Source organism: Phasianus colchicus, chromosome 3, assembly GCF_987193195.1.
Source record: "Phasianus colchicus chromosome 3, bPhaCol1.hap1.1, whole genome shotgun sequence".
Taxonomy (NCBI): domain Eukaryota; kingdom Metazoa; phylum Chordata; class Aves; order Galliformes; family Phasianidae; genus Phasianus; species Phasianus colchicus.
This window is the reverse complement of record NC_143438.1, coordinates 70,185,001-70,212,405: the sequence shown is the minus strand read 5'-3', so window position 1 is coordinate 70,212,405 and position 27,405 is coordinate 70,185,001. Positions and strand designations below refer to the sequence as shown.

At 38.3% G+C, this 27,405-nt stretch overlaps 1 protein-coding gene and 1 long non-coding RNA gene across 2 annotated transcripts; one reads left to right on the top strand and one right to left on the bottom strand.

The window, feature by feature from the left end:
• The first annotated feature begins 1,209 nt into the window (after nt 1-1,209).
• Nucleotides 1,210-5,479, top strand: LOC116227591 (uncharacterized). The gene is made up of 3 exons (XR_004166601.2): nt 1,210-1,295; nt 3,289-3,378; nt 4,762-5,479. It is a non-coding gene; the product is annotated as an uncharacterized LOC116227591 (long non-coding RNA).
• LOC116227590 (Y+L amino acid transporter 2-like) lies at nt 1,291-22,257 on the bottom strand. The gene is made up of 10 exons (XM_090137785.1): nt 22,177-22,257; nt 15,560-16,077; nt 12,425-12,550; nt 9,837-9,981; nt 8,798-8,921; nt 7,898-8,001; nt 7,522-7,618; nt 5,490-5,639; nt 3,493-3,676; nt 1,291-2,867 (listed from the first exon to the last, which is right to left on the bottom strand). Exons 2-10 carry the CDS (start codon nt 16,059-16,061, stop codon nt 2,776-2,778), a joined length of 1,524 nt encoding a protein of 507 aa, XP_089993911.1. The 5' UTR covers nt 16,062-16,077; nt 22,177-22,257; the 3' UTR covers nt 1,291-2,775.
• Between the last annotated feature and the right edge of the window lie 5,148 nt (nt 22,258-27,405).

The following is a 27,405-nucleotide window of genomic DNA, read 5'->3' as shown; positions in this document are numbered from 1 at the left end:
GCTGACCCACGTTCAGCTTGCTGTCAGCCAGAACCCCCAGATCCCCTTCTCATAGGACTGCTCTCCAACCTATATACACCCCAATTGGTGTATATAGCCAGGTTCAGAATCTGGCATGGGAAAATCCTGGATATATGTACAGATTGAGGGATTAAGATAAAATAAAGAAGAAATAAGAACTGGAGTTTCATTGCTCTCCTGAGAAAACAAGTTATGAGATGAAAGGTAGGACAAATTTCACATGCAATGCTATTCTTACGTTTTAAAACCACACAACTGTAGCATTCACCAAGGATCAAATGTGATTTATTTAAATATTTCAGCATCTATAACTTGGCTTTAGATATTTGAAAACAACTTACTTATTTGTAAGGAATTAAAAATCAACAAATACATGAACATTTCTGAGATTCCAATGTCCATACGGTATTTCAATAACATTATTCACATTTATAGCATTGCTTCTGACTACTAATACACTTCCACTTGTCACCTGTCCAGAAAGAAAGGAAATGGAAGCTTGTGTGTGGTGCCCAGAAAGCTAACAGATTCATACAAAAACAGATTTTGGCAAAAAACCATGAAGTTTATCAGCTCAGAATTTCTATGGAAATGTTCATAGCCTTTCTTACACTACCTTTGGTGCCCACTATCTGTTACCACCTGAGATATCATTTCAGTTGCATCCAACCACGTAGCACCTTTGGGCATGTAATGAACAACTTTATAGCATGGTGCAGTGCTTTCTTGACGTGACATGAAGCTCATCACCCAGCATGACTTTGAACTCTGGAGACAAAGACTGATAGGTTTAATGTGGCACTGTCTTGTAGGCTTTATATTCTTTGTGTGCCTTGTGGGATCTGAACTTCATTGTTAAATGGTGCCTTCAAAAGATGGGATGACAATGCAGTGTTTCTGTGAAGTCACAGAGCAGAATGAACATCACACAATACTGTAACATAGGCACTTGTGTGCATGAAGAGTACATGAGAGTATCTGGAACAGGGTAATCTAAATTACACCTTTGATCTTCTTTCCTCTTAATGTTTATGTGATTTTAATGTTTCAGTGATTTTAGTGCATGAAAGTCACAGCTTCTGAAAAGCAAAATATACATTTCTAGTATATTAGTACCTTAGGTACTAAATATCTAAGTACCATACCTTAGTTTAGTGCATTTTTATCACTTACACTTTACATCAAAAGAAAATCTCACAAGTTCTGCAATGGATGGTATTGGAATGTGTAGAGAAAGCTTCACAGAAGAAGTGCCAGCAAGCATTAGTCTAGAGGTACATGAGCTTATCATATTGTAAATGACCTTACACTGTAGGGAGGGAATGAAAAAAAGGTCACAGTGGCAACAACTGCCTTCTTTCCTATTCCATTTCTCTTTGTCTGGATAGACACAAATAAAAGACAATAATAGTAGAAGCCACAGGGACTTAATAAGATTAAAAAAAAAAAATAACTTACTTGGGGTTACTTGAGTGGAATTTGAATTAAAAATTATGTGCTGCATTCAAATATAATTACAGAAAGGAAGTATGAATTGACAAGAAGGATAACAAAAAGTGCTACATATTTATGAAGCAGATTAGAAATTGAACTGTTTTCATAATCTGGTTGGTAATGTTGATTGTGTTTTTCTTTCCTATGACAATTATTGTCTTTTCCACTTGAAGCAGCTAAGAATTAGGACTGGTTACACATTACTGTGTGCCACACTGAAAAATGTCATGTTCTTCACTGCCCATTTATTCAATCACTGGTGGGTGCACTTGTCTAGTGCTGCAGTGGGCACCTGCAAGATGTGAAGGCCTGGCAGCCAATGCAGGAGGCTCTCTGCTGAAAAGCAGGGCTGCAGATTGCTGTGTTTGGACCAGACGTCCTCCAGAGGTCCCTTCCAACCTCAACCATTCTGTCAAAGACCAGCCTGCAGGGTTGGGCAGTGGCTCACAGGATTTTTAATCAAGATTTTTTAAATTTTTCCTTAAAAAATCCTTAAATAAGTTCTACTGTGCAAAAAAATTAGTACGATTCATTGGGCCACGCTTTTGATACTGAAAGGCAAGCAGTGGATGCTATGGAAATGTGTTTTCTCTGAATATAGTGAATTGAAGCATGTCTCAGTCCCTTACAGTGCTCCACAGTGAGATGCTCTGCCAAAAAGCAAAAATAAGTCAGTTAAAAGAGTGTTATTTGTTTGTTGAAGATACTTCTTCTACAAAAGGGTAATGAATGTGGCCTATAACCAAATAAGAATTTCTCACAAAATATAATTGATCAAAACCAATTGCCAACTGTATCCTATCCAGTACAGACTATCTATTTTTTATTTGGCTAAGAATTTAGGAATATTTTTAGAAGTACACTGTGGCTTCTGCTTCCCAGCTCAGGTTTCGAATCTTGCAGATATCTGATCTGATTTTTGTTACATTAATCAATTTATTTCTTAGGATTCTGATGGAATTAATTTTTTTTTATTAAGCTTTTGCAATGAACCTAATAATTACCTACTGATAAGTATTTGTTCATACCATGCTTTATAGTTTCAAAGTGCTGTTCAATAACTGTTAACAAACAGTTAAAAAAAATCCTGTAAAACAAAGGCTGGCAAGTGGTTTATGAAACAAGCAGAAATTATCAGACATCAAATTGGTGCAGAATACAGTGGCTGATGCTTTTATGTATCTGAGGATATGGAGAGAACTTCAATAAAAATTGTTCCAGACAGATGTGTCAAGTGCAATTCCCAATGTCAAGGCAATCCTATTTGCTTTTAGCTTTTGTAGGTTCCATGTCTATGTCCAGGTCTGACAGAGCACAGTAGAAGAGCAGCTGAATGTGTTTGGTTGTTGTAACTGCAATACAGAGCAAAAATGCGTAGCTGAGACAAAATTACATCTTTGACAAATGTACGGACTTTTGGGGCATTTGAAAGCTCTATGCAGATATTAGGAGAATATAATGAATAGAGGGAAAAAGAAATCAGTAATTAAAAGTAAAGTCTCTCTTAATCAACATTTTCATTTAATTGTCAGATTGACATCTGATGTCAAAATGAATAAAATATTAAACTTTTGATTTTCAAGATTGCCTGAACTTGAGAAGTAGAAACTAGCCTTCAGGCCAATCATTCATTACTTCATAATTTAGGAAAACATATGGGCTCCTCTGACTCTGATATCCCACTTCCCAATCAGGAAGTGAAGCAGTGGTCTTCTGGTATTTTTTCCTTCCAAGATACTAAACTGCATGCATTTATTCTTCACAATCCTGCAGAGTCTTTAATAAGCCAATATTTTGAAATGGCTTAATACCACAGATATTGGATGACCATATTACATCCATGTATTGGACTGTCTCGAACAGGTATGTGTGTCTTTGTTGTCATAGGGGAAAGAAAGAATGTAGGAAAAATCATACTTCTGATCAAGGATTCAAAACACCTGCATTATGACTATGAAAAGATAGTATAATACTTACCAGAGAGCCATTGTAGCCATTTAGGTCTTTTTTCAACTGGCAGATAGACTCCTACATAATATGCAGGAATGCCTGAGAGGGCAATACCAATGCCAATAAGGGAATTGATTGTGTCACTGTAGAGAGGAACTATGACCAGGAAAAGGGAACATAAACAGTATATGATAGGGAAGAAGAGATTAAGCTGTGGAGAAAAAACCAAATATTTATTAAAAGAAGCAGTAAATATTCCATTGGAAAAAATGTCAAACTTTGTAGATTAAAATGAGACAGGTCAATAATAAAAACATAATTATTGACTATATGACTAGTAAGTGCTGTGTATTATCTTTTGAATGGCTACAGGCAGTATGCTTATGGTAGGTAACTTCAGTTTATGCTGCTGAGAGCCTCTTTGGTACATTTGTTACAATCTGATGACCATTTTGTAGTTTTTAGACCTGTACAAGCTCAGTTCCTTTCCACATTATTAAGAGACCTATCTTTGAAAGTACTGCTTTAAAATTGAACAGTAATGGGTACTTTTCCTTGTAACTTCAATTGCGAAGTTTTAATTGCAGCTTTGATGGGGATCCATCTCAGCTAGACTTTCAATTACCACCCCGATTCTACAAAACTAAATGGATGATTTGCAACCATTTTGCCAGGGCACTTAGCAAGTATATATCAAGCTAATGGAAGTTGCAATAATTTATGTATGGATTTATTTTTTACTAGAATACTTTTCACTGGCTGTAGTCATGAGACTTCTAAAGAATTCAGGAGATGGCATTTGAGCACTGGAGTTTTTACTGGCATAAATATTTCTTTTACTTATAAAAAGTTATAACAATAAATTGATGAAAACCAATAGCTATAATTAAAAAAAAGTGTATGCAAACTTGAGATACTGATTAAGCTGGCAAATGCTGCTAGGAATTAAGTAGTTATTATCTATTATCTAACTTGCTTTAGAAAAGTCAATACCAAAACTCTCCATAATTCAAAATTTTACCTTCATCTTCTTATATCTTGTACAAAAGTTTGAAAATGAAGTGTGAGAATGCTTCAGGAATATTTGATTTGTGTAAGCTTTCCTAGCAGTAGGTGCTGAGCATATTTTAGCTTTTATATTTATACTTATATAGGATGTTACAATTAAACAGGAAAAAAAAAAGTGCTGGCAAAGATGGTGCAGGAATGTAGGGTAACAAGGAAGAAATGTTTAGAAAAGCATCAAAAGATATGATGCTAATTTGGATTTCTCATAATTTTGCTGCATCTCTGCAGAGCTAGGACACAGATCATAGAGTCAAGGGACCACAGTGAAGAGTGTGTAGTTTTCTGTGCCTGAGGAAAGCTCTGGGCATCCATTCCTGCATCCTGGACAGTCACTGGATTAAAGCTAGAAAATGAACCATACATGTGCCTCATTTCTCTGCTGTTTCCTTCACCTTGCTATAGCCAAATGCCCTTCTACTGTCAGTTTTAAGCACGCATTTCACTGCACATGACCACTGTGCATGAGGAAGGCAGAATGTCTGTATTTTGTTATTCAAGCTTTTGAACTTCTACATGAGCAGAATTTTGAGCATTTATTGTCTTTGGAGAGATTTTTGATGAATTTCTTATGCTAAGTTTGACCAGCGTGAATCTCCCTGGAGTCCCATCACATATTGCAGTCCTCTGTGAACAAAACTAAAAGGACTAAGAACTGACTGTGAACCTCAGTGATTTATTTATTCAGGGGAAAGAAAAAAAAAAAAAAAGAGAAACTTAAATTTTAATGAAAGGAAAAGGAAATTGGAAGTATCATTTCAAGCACACAGCAAGAGTACTTGTTCTTGTGGAAGCTGAAATAGGTTTTACTTCTTCATTTCTTACCTTCTGTGCTAACAAGATTCCTATGGCTGAAATGAATAGCTTGTAGCACAACTCGTAATGTTATGATTTTGGGATTATGTGTAACATAAACCTGTATACGAGCTGGCTGTTACAGCTTATTTCCTCTCACTTACTTTAATAGGACGTGGTCTACGTGGCTGAGTATATCTCAAATATATTAGTCCTGCAATAGACAGGCCCACGAAGAGCCAGTAGTTGAAGCAGTAGTAATTAATGAGGAGGAAAACATCTTCCACAAGGAGATAAAGCAAAGTCATTAAACCCTAGAGATAAAAAAGAAAGGCATTTTAATGGGAAAATAAATAAACATTGTATTAAGAAGAAAACAGGTATTAAAGTTATAAAAAGGCCTGTTTCAAACACATTTGGCTGGAAATCAGGTCCTTGCAGGAAGGATATAATTAAAACTAAGAAATCCACAAAGGCACTGTGTGAAATCTGCTGGTATCTCTTCCTCAAATGTAGCAGTGACAGCTCCAGGCCCGGCTGAAGAGGTCCTGCCTTTGTGAAGCTGCATTTCAGCATCACAGAAAACCCTCCTAAGATGAACAGCCCAACCTTGGATGGCCAACTGCTCTGATCAGTTTCAGTTTGAAACCTTGCTTTTAATTTTGTTTCTCTTTTGGAGGTGCTCACAATCCACTCATTGAGAACATTAAATTCTGTGTTACACAAGTGTGCTGTATACTCTGCATGGAAAGGGTAAAATGAGATCTAAAATACCAGGAATTTAATGACTGCTTTAACAAACATGAAAAACAGAAGTATGCAGTCTTCTTTTGATCAGCAGAAAAAATTCACCAGGAAAAAGGAGACAGTGTTGTATTAAGGGAGTATCCATACTGAGACAATATTTACCAGTACATTATCTGATTTCCAACAGGACTGGTGTGGTACTCTGCTCATACCCCTTATGTAACACATAGCAAGGCAGGATACCAAATGAAACACAAGTTCAAATAAAAAAAAAAAAAAAGAAATACTTTTGAATAATTCATAGAATCATAGACTGGCCTGGGTTGAAAAGGACCACAATGATCCTCGAGTTTCAACCCCCCTGCTATGTGCAGGGTCGCCAACCACCAGGCCAGGCTGCCCAGAGCCACATCCAGCCTGACCTTGACTGCCTCCAGGGATGGGGCATCCACAACCTCCTTGGGCAACCTGTTCCAGTGTGTCACCACCCTCTGAGTGAAAAACTTCCTCCTAATATCCAACCTAAACCTCCCTAACCTCAGTTTAAAACCATTCCCCCTTGTCCTATCACTATCCACCCTCATAAGCAGCTGCTCCCCCTCCTGTTTATATGTGCTTGTCAAATATTGGAAGGCCACAATGAGGTCTCCCTGGAGCCTTCTCTTTTCCAAGCTAAACAATCCCAGTTCCTTCAACTTTTCCGCATAGGAGAGGTGCTCCAGCCCTCTGATCATCTTAGTGATCCTCCACTGGACCCATTCCAAGAGCTCCACATCCTTGCTGTGCTGGGTGCCCCAGGCCTGGACACAGTACTCCAGATGGGGCCTCACAAGAGCTGAGTAGAGGGGGCAGTCATCTCCTTCTTTCCACTTTCTTTGCTTGTGTGTATCCTCTTCTTTATTCTAATCTATTAGATTTATGGATTATTTATTAAAATCATTTGCATGAAGACTGTATGCTATGCTTCCTTGCTTTTGTGTCACAGGATTTATTTGTATTGTGAGAGCAGAAGATAGTAATAACAAGTATAGGCATCCAACATTATGAATTTAAATTTAAATGCTTTAACACTTTTGTTATAACTAGAGCCTGGAAAACTAGCCCACAGGAGGGTCGGAGAGCTCTTCCTGTCATATTCTCCAGTGGACACTGAAAACACATACAAAGATTTAATTCCTGTCTACATTTTACGCAGTGAGCCATTTTCTAAGCTTCTGTTTCTCATTCTGACTACTTTTACAGTCAGAGAGCACATAGCAGAATCAGGCCATTCTTCTTCCACTGAAGAAAAACCACCAGATAAAATGAGTTTTAGAAATCCTGGCCATTTGAGGAAGATGTCCTCAGTGCAGGAAGGCTGGGGAGCAGCATACAGTAGGGAGATTTAATACTCCCTATGTCTGTATCCCCAGCTAGTCATGCCGAGCATAGTGCTGGGTTTTCACTTACATTAAAGAGAAGAGCAGGGACTGGTGTGAAACACTTCATATGAATCAAGCTCAGACTGTCAGGGAGGTGTCCTTCTCTGGCTCCAACATAGAAAAGCCTAAAAAACAAACAAACAAAAACATGCCCTCTAACAACCAGTTAGCCAAGGAATGTCTCATTGCTTTCTGACAAATACAGAATTTGTTTATCAGTGTATTGTAAATGCTGCTCTGCTCTCCAGTGCCTGTAGTTTATATCATAACTGTCCTTCCAGCATAAATGAACAATTTAGCATGCAGAAATTAATAGTGTCCCTTTTACAGTGTGTAGTGAAGAATGCAGATTAATGACAAATTTTTCCTTGTTTATTACTTCAAATAAATCATATATTTCATACCTAGATGCTGCAATTATTGATGAGTTTAACCCACTGTAGCAAGACATGGCCACAGCTATAGGAATTATCCACTTAGCATAACTAAGCGTTTCAGTCCCAAACGTCTGTAATGCAAGAAAGAAAACAATAGTGAGGCCATAACATTAAACATATGGACAATTCTGGGAAACCCTCATGAGAACACCCCAGCTGAATTTTAGTGCCACAGCCACTGCTTTCCTCTGACACTGGTAATGACTTGGGAAACCAGTAATTGGTTTGAAAAAAAACAAAAAACAAACAAACAAAAAAACCCATAAAAATGACAGATGCATGAAAAAAGATTAATTAAAAAATTAAGCTGAAATAAAATCAATGAAATAATAGATGAAAATTTATTTTTAATAAGGCATTCTAACAAATCCTGATTGTATTAGTCTGTTATTTATGATTGTATTTTTGTAGAACACGTTGATAGAGTTTTAAAAAAGCATGTCATGGCATATTTTTGTGTTGAAAATACTGCTTCAGTCCTACGGTACTAAAAATCACCTACTCTACATTTAAATGGCAGAATAAAAAACCACGCAGTTCTTAAATCCCAGATTTTCCATAGCTGTTTCTCTGTCTGGCTCTAATGAAAGCATCTTCTACAGTGAAGTACTGTGAGGTGAAGGATTTACAGAGTATATAAGAGATTTTACAAGAGCAGAATTACTGGGTATGAACTTTAAATGCACCTTCTAACATAGTGGTACTCTTACACCAAAACAAGGTTTAAAACAAAGCAAACATCTTCAGCATAGAAATATTTCTATTGTTTTGCCAATAAGTATGCTCCCTGAGATTCTTCCACTGTAGAAGAATTTAGAAACTACTTCCATGCAGTAACTTTTGATTTTGTTATTTTATGTAACTTACCACAGCCACTGCATCACTTGTGAGAAGTGCTGACATATCCAGCACTACGTAGTATGCTATATTAGTCAGCAAGTAAATAATAGTCACAATAGGCATGGAAATTGCAATAGAAAGAGGTAAATTCCTGAAAAAGGAAAATGACAAAATTATTTCATGTTCTGCAGATTAAATACTGTCCCTAAATTCAAACACTTGCAAATGGATACATCCGTCACTTTTTGTAATCCAACATTTGGTAATCACAGGGTTACAAAATAAAGTTCAGCCACATGTGAAACAATTCCATAAGAAGCTTAGTTGGCTTCTTGGCTTTGTGTCACATGTTGTAGGGCAAAATTGTACATTTGTACCTGAACACTTTAAAAATTGCCTTTTATATAAAGCAGTATAAGAGAGCACTTAAATGACTTATAATTATGACTTAATGCATGCTTAGGTGTTTTCTTGACTGTAGCATTTTTCCTGACTGATAAACTGTGCGTGTCCCAAGACAAGGTGGGCTTGTATCATCTGAGCAGGTGAAGCACAACACTCCCACAGGGTGGACATCCCTACGAAGAGGAGGGGATAGAACATCCAGCACTACTGTGGACTTTATTTCTCATTTAACTTTTTGCCTTCAGCAAAATGAAACATTTTGCCCATAAGTAGTAACACCAAAGACCACAAAATAAAACAGTCATAAACTTGACATTCTCACTCTTGGATTCAAAAGCTGTCATGGAAAATAAAATAATTGTTTTGTCTGACTGAGAAGAAGTAGGGAATTTTAGAAAGCTTAGGTGGACTCACACTTTCAGCAGGGATTTGTTCTTCTCCTTTTAAAAAGTCTGGTCCAAAGTGTAAGGTATAAAACACATATCTGGAGGAAAATTATTAATGTGATACAATTGATGAGAGAGGAGTTCTTACTTACTAGTTCTTTTGGAAATAAGTGTTTTTGTAGAGAAAATGGTTAGACTAGTTTCTAATCACCAAGCACCTTGTCCTGCCGTACCAGGACACTTTCCAGTGCTTTGAATGCAGAATGTGCATTTACCTCTCAGGGTTCTTCATCTCCTCGGTGACGTAATTCAGGGTGTCCCACCCCGCATAGGAAAAGAGGGCTGAGTACAGAGCCAGTGCAATCATTCCCGGGTCTGTTGCTGAGCCCTCAAAGGGAGCTCTGAGATTTTCTGTTTCTCCTGTACGAACAGCAGGTAAAATTACCTGTTACATGTCAACAATTAAGACATAGGGCACTACATAGAATCAGAATAATTGAATCATAGAATCACAAGGTTGGAAACGACCTGTAAGATCATCTAGTCCAACCATCCAACCGACATGAAATGTCTCATCTGTCCCCCTCAAAATAAAAACGATTTAATCCAGGTTTCATCACTATTCTTAAAAGTTAAAATTTCACTTGACAAATAAGAGAGTTTCAATCAGCTATCATTCAGACAGTTACACTGACAACACATTTTCCCGTGTTTGCTATTTGGACATCACTTGGGAAATCCCACCAGTCCTCACAGCTTCCTCATTCCCTGGCACCAATCCCTAGCCTACCAAGAAGTGCTGAGGGCTATGAGCCAGGGAGACACAGTTGAGAAACCCAATTTCAATTCCTGAATCTGTCTCATATTCCATCCTCTCCTATCCATATTGTCACCAAATGGACTGGTGGCCAATGGAGTGAGAATTTCTCAAGACCCCATCTCAGTGGGACAGTTGTTCACCCAAATTAAGAGAAGACACAGATAATATTCCCTTTCTAATTCTCTAGTTTAGCTCAATCAGTTGAGACAAGAAACTGCAGAAAACTGCAAAATAGAAGAACTGCTCATGAAACAGTGTAGGCCTTCTCTGCAGCCCTGAAAAGAGGAAGAAAGGCCTGCTTGAATTTGCAGAAGGAAAACGAACTATCTAACATAAATGGAAGTGGGTTTAGGTATTAAGGAAAACAGAAACACACTGAAGCCTCTATTAGGGAAGAAAGTAAAGTGTTTGCTATCAAATCAAGCAACTTCATCTTGTGGTTAGACTAAGAAATACAATGCTGCCACAAAAGAAATTCAATCTTTTAAGAACAGTAAATACCAGTCTTTCACATTCATAAAGAAATCATTTTCTTCATAGACTGATAGAATTTGGGAAGGTGAAGCAGCAAGATCAACTCATTCTTAGAGGACATAGATGAAGAAAATTGTTGAAAAGAATAAAAAACAAGGAAAATATCCAATAGGACCAAGAAAAGCTTTCTAACTAGAGAGCATCTACTCAAAATCAGATATATCCAGAGCGTTTTAAAAGAAGCAGCGTATTTCAGCACATCAGAAGTATGGCAGGGCTAAAATATGACAGCTGTTCTTTCCACTGAAAGGGCTGGTGAGTTTAAAAGAGCTCACTGACCTGATCACAATTCTCCAGATGTCTCAATCATTCTTTCTCCCAGCCCTTTCTGAATTTAAACATTTGGTTCTATTCAGACAAATTAGAGATGAGTCCTTTGCCACCAGTAAAAATCCTCAGCATTTTGTATTCACTGCAAGGCTTCCTCTTTGCCTTTGTCCTCCTGACCCAGGTAACAGTGTAAACAAACCAACCTTAGGACTGTGTTCATTTGTTCAGTTTTGTTTAAATTTGATCAAATCAGTGACAAATGACATACACTGATATGGTTAAACAAAAAAAGCTTCCCTAAAGACTTTATGGTATAATAACAGCTGGAGCCAAGGAAAGGTGAACACCAGAAAACGTGGGAAAGCAAGCTCTCACATTTGGTTTTACAAATTAGTTTCTACAGAAAAAAAAAGATAGTTTCTGAACTAAAGAGAGAAAATCGTCTTTACTTTTACTGAATAAAGTCACAATGGCTATTTAGGGACTTAATGGCAAATGAAAAAGAAAAGAAACCTTAATTACTAAGTGACAGAGCTAGAGTTGGAAAAGCAACCCAGGAGGAAATTAGTATCTAGCTTTTGGGTATATACAGTTCAGTCTGGTTACTGTTGATAAAATATGGCTCATCCATCCTGTGATGCCTTACCATACCACAGTGAATCACAGGAGTGCAGTGTTACAGTACTGTCTCCTGTTTCTAGCAATTAGCAAGCCATATCACCACTGCCAGCATCTCTTTCACACAGTCGAAGAGCAAGTTCCTTCTTCCCTGGATTTCTGCTATGCTGTTCAGTCCCAGGAGAAGGTGAAACACCTTGCTTCTTCATGCTGTTAATTGCACCAACATGCTATTAATTTTTACTAGCATGTGCCAGAGACACTGGGACTAACTATAATCTAGCTATCATCAAACTGATGTTAACAGTCATTCCCTCTCTTTTTCAACCCAGGCCATTCTATGATTCTAGGATTCTATGAATTCAACTGCTATCTCCTATACAGCCTAAGCAATGTAGAACTTGGCGTGTGTTGGTCTGCTGCAGAAAGAACGAAAGAATAATTAAACAACCAGTGCTTAATAAGTCATAAAATTCCCCTAATCTTCCTGTGACAGATAACTTTTTCAGAAGAAATAATACTTCACATGCAAGTCTAATGGAGTCCAATCTTCCTGCATGGAATTTGAAATGAATATGCACTTCATTTTTAAGAATGCAAGTAAGTAGAAAATATTCTTACCTTTACCAATTTTGTAAAGGCCAACAGATATCACCACAACAAGGGCCATAAGTTTTGCGTATGTGAAAATATCTTGCACACGAGTTCCCCATTTCACATTAACACAATTAACAAACGTTAAGGAACCTGAAGAGAAAAATGACATGCACGGGAAGACCACTGTATGTTTGACATCACATATTTCAAATATATTCTTCCAGATACCACCCCTCTGCAAAGCAATACAACAGAATCAATTTTCAATATTTCAGGACCACCTAGATATAATCAGATGAGTTAAATACCTGATTTACTCTGGAGGATACTGTGATGCATATTACACAACAATGAAGGCATGAAGAAAACACCAGATTTTGAATTCTAGGGTGACTCCTGCTCTTTTAAAATAATCTTTAAAGCTATAAATTTCCTTAGAGTCAACAGTGTCACCTGCAAGTTGTGCACATGCAGAAAATATAATTTCTTTATATTCTTTGTTTGTACTGAATTCTCCACACCAACTGAAGCCCTTGCCTATATACAGAGTAAGAACAGCTCCTGCACCAAGGAGTTTGGATGCTCTTTGTAGTATCCTGATTTGAGACAGCTCAGAATGCTGTTGCTGTGCCCACAGATGGGAGCTGTGCCATTCATGCTCTGAACTCAGATCTGAAGGTTACAGAAGTACTTACAGAGTTCTCTCAAGCATTGATTTTGACAGAGGCTAATGGAAACAACAAAGTAGCTGGTTGCAGAGAATGAGTGCAGAGATTGAGTGGTGTCAACTCATTCTCTTTCCCTCCTGCCATGTTTTTTGCATTCAGCTTTGTCGCACAAATTAAACCTGATGAGCTTAGAGGCTGTGAGGAGCACTGGTACCTGTAATGCTGCATGCTCAGCAAGCATGCCTCCTGCTCTTTGAGCACATGAAAAGCACTGTGGGCAGCTCATCTCCCTGGCAGCTCCTTAATTCACAGAGAAATGCATTTGGCATCAGGTATGATGTCCAGCTGCTGGATAACAGCAACTAAATGCAGCATGGGCAGTTAGTTGCCTCAAGCACTGAACAGTGTGGGCTATTTCTTCTCCGGCAGTCTTCTGTTTCTCTGACCTAGCTATCATTTGCACTACAGTTCCAAAAAGGAAAAATGATTTCATAACTGCTTAAAATGAAAACCATCTAGTGAGGAAATTAGCATCCAACTGCAGACACTCACAGGACTTTTGTCTTCTTTGTCACGAGCAGCTCTGCATATTTGTCTGGGTGCCCTGCCAGCTGTGAAAGTTATGACACACCTAACTATTTACGGAATGAGAACCTGATTTGTCCCCACTGTTAATATGCCAATATTGTGCAATAAGGTCAGGACTTTGGTTTTGTTCTGGTATGAAAAAACAGTTCAGTAGTATGTATCAGTAAGTGGTAGAATTCCAGCAGTATTTCTTAAAAATGATACAAGTACTGACTGAAGTTTTCAAGACTGAACATTTATGAGTTACTTGCAATGCTATAAAGGGCTATTTGAAATAGTGCAAAGGATATGATTATTGCACATGTATAGAAAATGAGATGCATTATATGTAGTTAACGGCTTCAGCATTGGATTCCTGGTAAATACTATTAAATATGTGGATACGTTCTCTGCACTGTGTTGGTGAAGCATCAATTAAATCCACTGCTCCTTAACCTTGTCAAATTTTTCAAGCTAGTAATAAGCTTGCTATCTGACTGCCAAATTGCTTACTACATATCAGTAGTTGCTTACTACAGTTATCATAGTAAACTGTAATTTTCCCAGCAATCTGAGCTGGTACTTAAAGATTGGTTATAAGCCTGGTCAGAAGCAGCTAATTTTCTGTATGACAAAGCAGCAGCTACCAGCCACACCTTGTGCATCAGCTCATAGAAGTCAGAGGTACCGGAGCACACCACAGATGATTCACATAAGGAGTACAGCAAGAATAACTAAAAAAACAAAGTCTCAATGAAAAAATCAGTATTTGAAGATTGCTTCTCCCAAGCTTTAGGTCTTCATGAAATGCATCTAGAAAACTAGGGAAATTAATTTTGCTCTAATTAAATAACTGCTTCTCTGTGCAAATGGAAGCTTTCAGCTGATAAAGCCTTTTGGAATCGGGTTAGCTTTTTTTGACTGGATCACTGGTTGGAGTGGTCGTAATGGCATCAAGTTACATCACTGAGCCCTCTTCAGAAGTGAACTTCCTCTGTAGCATGCTGGTGGGAATCAGAGCTACAGAGGGAACAGCTTTTCAGAATTGTCAGTGTATATTACAATAACTTAAAAATACTCATCCTTCTGGAAGATTTTGTTAAGTTATACAATTTGTTTCTAAAAGATCACACTATAGCATAGCCTGAAAGGAACATCACCCATCTTGACAAAATTTTATGGAAAAAATGTTTAAGTGAAGTTCATTTACTGGAGGATAGAGTTATAATGTTTATCCTTGTGTTCAATAAAGTCAACTCCGAGGAATATGTGATTACTACTCAATTTTTCTAGGGACAAAAGTCATACTAGAATGAAAGAATCACAGAACATCCTCAGCAGCAAGGGATCCACCCCTGGGCTCCACAAAGGATCACCCAAAATGAAATTCTGTGTCTAAGAGCATTGTCCAAATACTTCTTGAACTCTGACAGCTTGGGGCTGTGACCACTGCCCTTGCAAACCTGTTCCAGGGTCCAACCACCCTTTCAGTGATTAACATTTTCCTAATATCCAACCTGACGCTCCCTGACATAACTCCATGCCTTTCCCTTGAGTCCTATCACTGGTCACTGTAATTTTAATTTCATATAAGCTTTCTGATCTTTAGTCATTCTACAATATTTGCAAGAAACAGGGAAGAGGACAAGGCCAAATGTCAACAGCAAACTGGACCCAAGATTCACAAAGATACTTTAATTCAGCAGTCATAGTTTCCCTCAAACTGATGGAATTATCCTTTCCCCTCTAATAATCTCAGCCTTAAATAAAATACATCTGAACAAAAGTGAATACATTCTTAGGAATTCATATAAGGGAGGAAATAAGTATTTTCACAGCAGGTGAAGGAATAAAAACTCTGAAAAACTTGTCTGGGCACCTACAATCATAGTTATTGATTTCTAATAATCAGAATTTTACTTACAAATACAAGCAGCTGCAATCAATCTGACTGCATCGTACGGTGGCTCACAATGAGGAAAAATTGGCTGAACAATATAGTTAGCAAATGTGATTGCTATCACTGCCTGAGTTGTTGGTTCAATAATTAGCAAAGAAGACCACAGTCTAATGAAGGCCACAAAGGCACCAAACGCTTCCAGGATGTAGGCATAACTAGCTCCAGATTTGACAATGGATGTTCCCAACTCAGCATAACATAAAGCTCCAAACAGTGAAAACATTCCGCCAAGAGCCCAGATGATAAGAGAGAGTCCGTAGGAAGTACTGTACATTAAAACACCTCTGGGAGACACAAATATCCCAGAACCAATCATATTTCCTACAATTAAAGAAACTCCATTTAATAATGTAATTTCTTTTTTCATCTGCATTTTTTCACTTGTATCTGCCATATCATCCATTTCAGCATTTCCATTCTTAGGTTTGGATTTTTTCTTGCAGCATATTTGCCAGGATGTTGGCATCTTCAAACAGTAATACCTGAAAACAAGAGGAGACAACATCTTTTATAAAGCATGTAGCATCAGAGAAATGAGTAAGATAATTAGCGTACAAGGCACAAATGGTACAAAGGACAGGAACCACATAGAAGTGGATAATTCTACCTTTCATGCTTACACTCATACACTGTTGTGTACCTTTTTAATAGGTGAATGAGAGGTCACTGTCCTTGGTTATCAGTCCTGAATTTCCTTTATTTATTTCACATTCCTAAAATTGAACCCTGACTTCACTTTTGTTATTTATCTTAAACTGTAAATCTACATTCTGTTGCTAACCTGATTTTAGGGAAGAAAGAGACACTCTTCCCCTGGAAACATGCTGTTTCAAGAGATTAAATTATGGCTACAGAGAATAAAAGCATCTTGAATTTTGGGTGAAAGCCACTCGCATGCATAGGGATTGTGTTTTAAACACCCTGTTCCTAAAACATTTTCATACAAGGGAGTCCAACATCAGCACTTGCAAGGCAAGATCCAAGTGCAACAGGAACTGAGAAAAACAATGCAGCTGTGTGGTCACACAGATAAATCAACCCTGTGTACACATCACTGCTTGGGGCTGAGATGGTGAAGGACAGCAAAAGAAAATATAGCAGCCTCAAATGCAGAGATGTCTCTTGACTACACCTATGCTTGGGTCAGGCTTACTCATACCAATGCTTGCTTAGAACAATGACTTTTTTGGTTCCTATCTCAAGAGAAATGCATTTCTCCTTCCTCTCCCTCCATCCACCCACTCCAAAGAGCTTCCAAAGAAAAATTCCTCAAAATCCTAAGAGCTAATAAAAAAAAAGCGAAGTTTTTTTTGTGTTGAACAAAACTTGTCTGCACAATGCTGGATGAAAACATTTGATCCCAAATGTATGTTGTTAAAATGTGGATTGATGGCTCCCTGAGATGCATCTTTTCCTTTGTAAAGTATGGCTGTTTTAGAAGCTCTGAATAATATATAATGGCGTTTACCACTTTTTTTTGGTGCAACTCAGTCTCCTGGTTGATCAAGTAACTAATGAGGTCTGATGTGGATTAAAGATTAAAAGATATCAAACTGTCTTTAAAAATCAAGTGCTTTTTTTCATCCCAGAAGCACTTCTCTAACCACAGAAGCAGTGAAGGAACACTGGAATAAAGTTAACTATTAGTTTATTCTATAAGTGTTCAAACTTGACTGATCATCACACCTTATGCTGACCTTCTCTTCACACATGGGTGACTCTTTTCCTTTTCACTTTGTCCCTTGAAGAATGAAAAATATCATCTTAGTCAATTGGGGGAATTTTGAATATCCAATCCATCAATCAAGGATCTCCCTTAAAATTCCCAATAAGCACTCCCAGTTTCTTACCACTGACACACATTTTCTGATGGTGTGAAAAGAAAGAAGAAAAGAAGCCATTTTCCCCATCACGTTTCTGCTCCCTATGGCTACATGAGATGTTGGCAGGAACCACTTCCGTGACCGCAGCTGCTTGAATAGCCCATTGAGACAGCAGCACACAGAATTTCAGCATTTAAGTCCCCAGATCAACTATTCTGGCAGCAGAGTTGGTTTAAAATCAGCTTGTGATTTTTGTGCCAGATCTAGGGTTGTTTGGTTTTTTTTCCCCTCCTTTTTCTTTCAGATAATTAAGAGTCAAAATGCACAAATGTTGGTACAGCCCAAAGGGAGTAAGAATTTAAAATGCAGCTGTTCCTTAGATGATATGAGCATGGAGCTATGCAAGTAGATGATCAAAACCGGAGGCTAGCTGCTCCCCTGAAATGAAATCTCATTGATAAATGAGATCAAGTTATTTTCCAGTAAAGAAGTACACACAGTGCAATTGATAGACTGTCGCTAGTGCATGTAACTTGTGTACATGATATAAAACCTGAACTTTGATGTTCAGTTTAATGTTAAATTATTTTTATGTTTAGTTAAACATTAAATTTTTTTTTTTGTAACAATGTCTTGCATATTTTTCTTCTTCCCTCTTGTGTTAGCAAAAGATTATTTCAGATCCCTGAAAATGTGTAACCAAAGCTGTAGAGAAATATTTCTTTCATAAATAAGTGACTGTGGATAAAAACACATTGAAAGAAAATACATTAGATGAAGAAAGAGTTCAAACTTCTGTTCTTTAAGAAATGCCATATCAGCAAAACTTTTAACCAAACATTAATTAATACCCATAAATGGGCACAGTCTTGAGAATCAAAGGATAAGAGATTCAATTTCCATAATTAATTAGGTGTAAATTTACTGTACTCCCAATTTATATTAGCTGAAGTTCTGCAAGAAAGTAGCTTCCTGAGGACAAAAACTTGTAAGCAGTCTTGCTCTTGCCTCTATCTCAGTAGTCCTTTGATAGCTTATGCAGTGTGGTCACAATCTGGAAGTTATTATTTATTTCTTTATTCAACACTATGTCTTCCTTAAATAAAGTTTCACTGAGGTTTCATCAGTTTTCATCAAAGCCTTCAAAACAGTAAGAAAATTGGAAAAACTAGGAGACTATCTTCTATCACAACTTCCTGTATAATGGCAAAAGGAAAGGAATCTGCTATTATAAAGAATTTACTGCTGTTATAGACCAGACAAAGACAAAAGCATTTTGAGGAGATGCAGTGGTCTACTACCATGGTCTAATACTTTCCCTTATCTATAGCTCATCATTTTGTTCCTGACCCACAGTCTTATCTTCTACCTTGTCATACTGTTACATCACTTCACCCTCGTGTGTCACATTCTCTTCATCCTACCTATTCATCTTGGGACCATCATCACTGCTTCTGTCTTTGAACTGGTGCACAGAAAAGCTTAAGCTAAGAAGACTCACTGGTCAAGCATGACAAGTTCATTGTCACTTGGGCATCCCTGTAGGTCACATTTCAGGGGGATATATAATCCAAGATAAAGCCACTACAAGTTAATTTCTGTGAGGTCTGTCATACTAGGGACGAAGATCACAGGTATGACAAGCTGAATTCTTACAATGAGTGGCCAATTTCAGTTGGAAAATTGTTATAATAAGCAACAAAACTTTACAGTAAATCTTTCAGGAGACAGGGAATCAGAATGGTTTCCTGAAAATAGAAAGAATGTACACAGTAATTGGAAAAGGCAGGTTCTTTGTATTCCAGCATTCCACTTTAGCATGGTCAAATTTGTAAAGGCTAACCTTGTTGAAATAAAAAAATGTACAGCATCAAAAATGATATTTCATCTTTGAAATAGATATTTCAGTTACTCTTGCGTTTAAAGAGCAGGACATAAAAGCTTTCTGGCATGAGAGGAAGCCCAGGATGGATGGGCTCCCACAGACTGTAACATGTAGAAAGAGCTGCTTCCCTCTGCAAATGGCTTTCAGACAGGTATCAACATGCTGGTGTGCCAGTGCACTAAATGGAACAGCTGCCAACACTCGCCTGTGCCTTGTGTTGGCTAACAGTCTACACCGCGTAACTCCAGAATCCTGCTTTCATACAGGCCGCATTCTTTCTCAGGGGCTTCCTAAAGAAATTGAAAATTTTCTTCTCGGAGAAAAAGCAGAAGGCCTTGAGAACATACATAGGCATAAGGGCCCTGAATTATTTGCAGTTGTATTTGCGTCCCAGCTGTATGTACAGAATCATAGAACTCCAGGATGGCTGAGGTTGGCAGAGACCTCTGGAGCAATCTGCTCCAGTAGGGGCACCCAGAACAGGTAGCTCAGGACAACGTCCAAGAGGCTTTGGAAAGATATCCAAGGAGAAGATTCTACAACCTCCCTGAAAAAAAAAGTGAGCACAAAGTCCTCTCTATATAGTGGGCAAGAGAAAGGGACTTGTAGACGGTCAGCTGAGAAGGAAAGAAGGAAAACACCACCATATACAGATAATTCTCAAAAGATGATTATTGTTGTGGTTTTCTTTGTTGTTGTTTCTTTCTTTTTTTTTTTCTTTTTTTTTTCTTTTTTTCTTTTTTTTTTGTGAAGCCACCACCAGATGTCCTACGTAAAAGTGAAAAGAACAGCTTGCTAATAGTTGAAAACCAAAGCTGAATCAAAGACAGTTCTTCCATAAAATAGTGCAGGGCTAGTGTGTCACAGGAGGATTTTCTCAAACAGTTCCCATCTTTCAGGAATCTACAGCCTAATGAATGATTGCTTCCTTCTTGAGAAGGTAATTAACCTTTGCCAAATGATTAAGCAATGCTTGGTCTGGGGTTACAGAAACGTGATGTCTTAAAAACTGCTCACAGAGACTTCCCATGGGAAAAACTGCATCTATCCTAGGCTGCTTTGAAACTCCAAGCTTTTAGTTCAAGAAATAGTAAATAACCATTTTGTAACTCAGAAGATCTCCCTGATACCAAACACAGTTCCTTCCAACAGATTCTCTTGTAAACTGAGAGTGTTTAGAATGTCACATCCTTAATGTTATTTCAAACAATTCAATGTTTTTTAAATTACGTTGATTGTTGTCTACTGCCAAAAAATTTCTTAACGACAGAAGTCAGCTATGACAACAACAAACACAGCAAATTCAAAACAGACAATATTAAAAAGGTTTACTAAATGCAGTTAGAAAATGATGTTATAAATGCCACTTACAACACTTAAAAACAAAGGCTAGAATATTCTGTTTGCATTAGAAGCCAATATATGTGTATAAAGTCATTTTAAAAACTGTGAGAAATCTCAGTATCTTCTTCAAGAACACTCTGGCTATATTTTTTTCCTGTGTGTAGTACATAGGAAAAATAAGATAAAATAAAAGCAGTAACCAACAATGATATCTCTCTATATTAATACTAGCTAGAGAATGAAGTCAGATTTCAACAGTTTCCAACATGGCTACAACATGTAAATAAAACTTCAAAATAATGTTGCTGAGCACAGGCTTCAAGAGATCTTAAAGGGAGCATTCATGGCAGTAATCCTGTTAAACATTTCCATTATGAGAGGAGGACTAGCAAACAAAATAGGATTATGCTTTAGGTAGGGATAGCATAAACTAAAAATTTGAAAAAAAAAATCAATTTGATCTCCTCTAAAGAAAATATCCCACTCAATAGGAAACATCAGCTTTCCTTTTGGTTTTTAAATTTTATGCTTATAAAAATGTTTTGATGAATTAAACAATTAAAATGCTCCATTCACCGTCCTGTGGTCAGAGGCTGGTTTTCTTGGACTAGGGATCTGCACCAGGGAGATCCTCTGTGTTACAAAGCAAGTCATGGAGGATATTAAGAGGGAAGCTACTCTAGTCCAAATCTAAGGCATGAAAAAGACCAAGTAGCAGCTTATCAGAGAGTAGGTGATATGCTTCCTTTAGCAGAGAGGCTACTGTAGCTGAATAGTGACTAACTGCTGCTTCAAAATCTGCAGGCAGGACGGCGTAGTTAATGCTGATACGAATAACCTCTCAATCTTTGATTAGCCTTGTGTTTAGCTGCTATATTTATTATAGTATTACATGAATACTAAAATCAACAAGAGCTGTCAAGAAGGAAGATCAGACTCTCCTGGAATGCTGTTTCTTCAAACAACCCCAACTGAGGTCATTAGCAGGCAGAAGCAGACAGCTTACTTACCAGCTGCTCTCTATTCCTTAGAAAGTTGTGACAGGAATAAGACAAAAGGCAGGTTAAAAACAAACAAACAAACAATAAACCAGAAAAACCTCTATCCATCTACACTGAAGATGAGATCACTTTTCCAGAGATTAACAAGTGAATGCTGTCTAACTCCTTGTTAACTTAAAAAGGCATGATGAGACGTGTTACTAACACTGCGCAAAGAATATATTTATCCCTACGGCAGGATTTGGCAAAGTAGAAAGATTTTCAGAGGGAAGGTATTATTTCTTTTCAAACAGCAATGTTAATCTGCGGACTTTTGTATATTTTCTATTAGCCTATTCATTATAGAATAATTATCATCTCAGTTTTCTTAACCATGATTGTCTATTTTTGGCCTTTCTAATAATTTCTGACATAATGCATCATACACAAAAGAGGCTGACCTGGTGTTAAGATCTTATTTTAATTAAGCATGCTTTTAAAAAAGATAAAAAAAAAATAAAATACTAAGCAAAGAATGAAACAACTTACCCAGTGTATTTATCTGTGTCTTCTGAAACAATATATTGTCCTCCCTTTGAAGTACTTTGGACAAAGATCAGCACGATGCACAGCACAATATCTACCAAAACAAGTAAACATTTAGAAAATAAACAATTCTGGACAGATGAAGAAGTTAATAAATGCAAGAGCACTAACCTGGAATTTCTGTTTCCCCATGAACAACAAGACCAGTAGTAAGGCATAAATTTGTAGAGTGCCAAAGGGCATTTAGGAGGAACTGATGCAGCACGTTTACAGTCTTCAGTCTCTGGACTGAGTTGAAGCACCACGTAACAGGACTTAATCAGAATCCAGATGGGAAATAACTGCATTCAAACACAGATATTCCTCCCGTCAGCCTCAGTATTCCAACTGGAAAACAAGCAGGAGCGTTGCATCATGTTGCGTGTTCCATTCTGTAAGCCACAAAGACCCAAAGGAAAAATACAAACATCCCAAACCTTTCAATCGTAAGCCAGTGCTCCTCCCATTTCTTCCTTTTAAAGTAACATCTTGTTAAAAAATGCTTTCCGTGATAGATTGAGACAGGTCTACTGTTAATGTTTACATAGAAACGGCTGTGTTGTTGTTGGTTATTTATTTATTTATTAAAGTATTATGAACAGCCTCCAAGTTATTTTATCTATGAAGAAAATTTCCATGAAAGCTCTTTCAGTTTCAGTGGAGTGATTGCACAATTTCAGATGCCTGCAAGTTTGTGGTTACGTACATCGTAATGTATCAAGAAACATTTTGGCCACAGACATTTTGCAGGCATGTTATTCTCTGCTGGAAGAGACAAGCTGAGTATTACATTCTTTACTCAGGGCCTCTAACATCTTTACTCAGGGCCTCTAACTAAAAAAGTTTTTTTGCTCCTGCCAGAGCAGTATTAGCAGACAATAGCCTAGAAAGCAAGTTTGCAATCCTATTTTCAAGAATGCACAATTACTTTCACTCTGAAATCTAAGATTGAATTTATCATGTTTCTTAGTTTAGACAACAAACTGTTTTTTTTCTGTGCTACTGTCAGTCAGGCATTTGCCTCCTCTTCATGCTGTCAAGTTGGCTTCAGTCCTTTGCTTTTGTTCTGTAGAGGCTCCATACTGGAACATAAAGCATTTTCTTCATTAATGCTTTCTAAATTATTATTGGTCTGGCCCTCCTGATTATGTTGTATTTAACATTTCCCCCAAATTTACAGTAACAGCACAGAAATCAGCTTCGAGCAATAATAAAGCACACAGCCTGCATGAAAAAAAAAATCTTAAACATTTCTTCTGTGGACACAAATTCTAGTTCCTTTGAAAAGGAGGATTATTCTTATCCTACATTTTTAAGCAAATGGAATGGATAATGTAAAATAGTGAATAAGACTTATTGTATAATGTTTTTCTCATTAATTTTTATAGCCTTGCAGTCTATGACTAGTCCTTCTGCAGTGAGGGTTCTCTCCTATGCCAACTTACTGCTCATAGCAATTCTCTGTGTTACTGCCGCACAAATACACATCTACTTAGAGAATAACACAGGGAAGTGCACTTGCCTGAAAAGGTGGTGATATCCTTTAGCTTCTTGCTTACTTGCTTTGCACTGGAAACAAGAGTACTCCAATTATTTCTACAGACCTTTTCATTTATACCAATTGCCCTGATGCAGCTAACAGTATAGCTTCACCTCTGCCAACCCCTCTATTTTCTCCTATTCCCTGCCTCCATCCCCTTCCCCCTTCCATCAAGCATCTTACTGCGTTAGCTGGCACAGGCTTTGTCTACAACTGGAACACTTATAACTAACTCTGATTGAAAAAGTGCCACTGAATGCAGACTCTTACAACCAATGCCAATTGGGATGGCAAAGAAAGGTTAATATTTGTGCTGACTGATTGAAATCAAAACTTTACGTGTTAACAAAGCTCATACAGGACATAGCATAGCACACAGTGCACATCAAGAAATCCCCACCAACCATGTTAATGCAAGGTGTGGGAGAAGAACGTGAAGTTCAATGAACTCTGTGGCTGGTCAGCGTGTCAATTGGGCAGCAACACATGCAGGGCTGAGCTATGGTTGGACTTGCTCCACATTATATGGACATATCCGTTTAGATTGGCACAAGCACAGACTATTTATGAAAGGTTCTTTTTGAAGAGTAGCAACGTATCATGAAGATCAGATGGTGTCCAGATGCTGCAAATGACATATATATAAGAGAGTATAGTGTTTATAGCAAAGACAGTGAAAAATAACCAGACTGGATATTAGGTAAAAGGTTCTTTGCAAGGGGATGGTGGGCATGGAACAGGTTCCCCATGGCAGGCAGTGGTCATGGCCCCAACCTGCCAGATTTTAAGAAGTATCTGGATAATGCTGTCAGGCATAGGGTTTGAATTTTGGCTAGTCCTGTGTGGAGCCAGGAGTTTAACTCAATTATCCTTGTGGGTCACTTCCAACTCAGGATATTCTATGAGTATAATGACATCAGATATTCATCAGAGTGAAAATTAAGAAATGAATGCATTAAGTTACAATAGGCGCTAAAATGGTATATGAGAGCTAATGATAACAAGTGCAAAATAGTTTGTCCTAGGTTACTACTTCGGCAATGTACACGTCAAAAGGCTGTCAACAAGCTATTACAGCTCAGCAGAAAGCTATTATTGTCAACAAGAACAGTGTTCTGAAACATCAACACCATTCCTCCTTGCAGTGAGAAAGCTGAAAAATCTCTTTGGAATTGCTAATGAAGAGGTAAGGAACGCACAGAACACCGCTGAGTATTGGCACAGCTGTGGGGTGAGATGAAAGAAGATTTGAGAACAACAGCTGATTAAACAAACTTATTTGCAGGTATGTGGCTGGAGATCCTGGCTTAGCACTTGTGTGTAAATCTTGCTTGTTTGACAGCACAAAGATTGATGGACTTTGTCAAACAGGATACAAAGATAGCTCTAGTTGGGCAAAACAACAAAGTCTGAATCCAAATTACAAAGTATGTATAAACAAAGGAAATAAAGGGGGATACCTATGGGGTGAGGGTAGGGGGAGGGGGGCTTGTTTGAGGTGTGCTGAGAAGAATGTGAACCTGAGGTATTCAGATACCTTAGCCAATGGGGAAAGGGCTCACAAGAGTCAGGGTACAGGGATAAAAGAGGGGCTGTGTCCCCCGATACTTTGAAAGCCTCTACAGGGGAAATGCCCCTTGTAGACTCTCCCTTTATTCAAACAAAGCTAAAAGCTAAAAACTCCTCTCTTTTGGGGATAATTAAGCAAGTCTATTTGTGCAAAAATTTTCCCAGCAGGGGAATAAAAGCAGCCAGATTTTCAGATGGCAGTCTTTCTGAGAACATGCAACTACTTCACATGGAGTCCAGGGCCCACTGAGCATGATTATAGTAGACTTGAACTTCTTGAAGAAGAAGCTGTCTTTGAACAATGTGATTCTTCCTGGCTCTTGGGCTGGCTCTGGATTTGCTGCCACAGTCAAACTCAGTGCTGTGTTCCAGTCACACAGAAACTGTTCCTCTTTCATGTTACTTGAATTAACAAAACTGTCAGAGGCAGGCTCTGATGTATTAACTCATTTGTCTGACATCTCCACACACCCTTCATACAGCCTGCAGAGCTCAGGCATGCAGCCTCCACCTCCCTTTCTCCATGACAACCCCAAAACTTTCTCCTTAACCCATTTTCTGTATCCCATCATGTCCTGAGTGTGGCTGCTTCTGCCTCACTCTTGAAGGAATCACTGCATGCCTGATGTGTTGGAGAGGATGGGTTTACATATCCAGCTTCTTCATGGAGAGCATCTCAGTGTCCAAGGAAAGTTGAAGAGGATAGTGTCACAGAATAGCCTATTTGGAAGAGACACACAAGGGTTATTGAGTTCAACTCCTGGCTCCACACAGGGCCATCCATGATCAAACCATTGTTTCTGGGAGTTGAAAGTAGAGGATCTTTAAGGTCTCTTTCAGCCCAAACTATTCTATGATTCTGAGAGCACTGTCCAGATGCTTCTTGAACTCTGGAACTTGGGGCCATGCCTACTGCCCTGGGCAGCCCATTCCATGCCCATCACCCTCTGGTGCAGAACCTGTCCCTAACCCCCACCCGCCCCTCCCGTCGCGTAGCTCCATGCCGTTCCCTCCGCTCCCTGTGAGGAGCTGCAGCCGCCAGCAGGCCTCCCCTCAGCTCCTCTACTCGGGGCTGCACAACCCAAGGGACCTCAGCTGCTCCTCGTACATTTTGATCTCTAGACCCTAAATCTAGCATGTTCCATTGGGGGTTTCCTTGGAATGCTGGGCTTTGGCCAGAACAACACTTATATTCATACCACATTGATGGCACCTAGGATGGCTTTGGGACTTGTCCCCTCCATTCCGCAATTCCATATGATCCCTGGGGATCAGCAGCTTGTCCAGCTGACAGAAAAGGTGCACCAGGCACCTGAAAAAGCTGCAAAGCATGTCAGAGACTAGGAATTGCAAAAGTGCAGCAGTAAGAAGAATCAACAGCATGAATCACAAATTCAGGAAAGAGCCTGCCAGCCTGCATACAAAGGGTGGTTGCTGCTTTGCTTATCTGTTTTTAAATACATCCTGCTACCATCACAGCGTGTATCGTGGACAGTGTGGAGATGATACCTGACAGGACAGTGAACTACTTTTTTTTTTTTTTTTGCAAAGCCTTTACCTTCTTGCATGTTTTCAACTTTGCAGACACTACTTACTACAAGAGTAACTTACCAGCTTGTAAGAAGGTATTGATAAAGATGCTTTTCTTCCAGTTACTGGAAATACAATTCAGGAAAGCTCTTAATACACGGTGGATTTTAGATGTGCATCTAAGAAACAAGATATTGTTACCCTGCATTACATAAATCTTTCTTCAGGCTCTAGTAGTAATGAGCAAAAATCGCTGAGAATGGGACATGCAATGAAACAGAGGTCTGGCAATATACTCACACTGGTAGGTGTAGTAGCCCAGAATTTGTCCCTGCTAGACACGATCAGGTCTGCTCCACAAATAACACACCCATTCATTGCACCATTGCCCTGTTCTCAGCTATCTAAGCTAGAAATGTAAAGCCTCCAGAGGGAAGCACAGTAAAATGTAAACTCCCAGTTTATGCCGTTAGCTTATTACAAAAAAAACCTGCAAAAACTTCTTTTCCATCCAATAAATTATACACCATACTCTTGTGATCACTTTGCAAAAA

Coding starts and splice junctions, on each gene's coding strand:
- LOC116227590 (XM_090137785.1), bottom strand. CDS start 16,061: ATGCCAACATCCTGGCAAATATGCTGCAAGAAAAAATCCAAACCTAAG. Junction 9,982..12,424: donor CCTTTACAAAATTGGTAAAG/GTAAGAATATTT, acceptor CTGTTCGTACAG/GAGAAACAGAAAATCTCAGA. Junction 8,922..9,836: donor GAGATGAAGAACCCTGAGAG/GTAAATGCACAT, acceptor TTCCTTTTTCAG/GAATTTACCTCTTTCTATTG.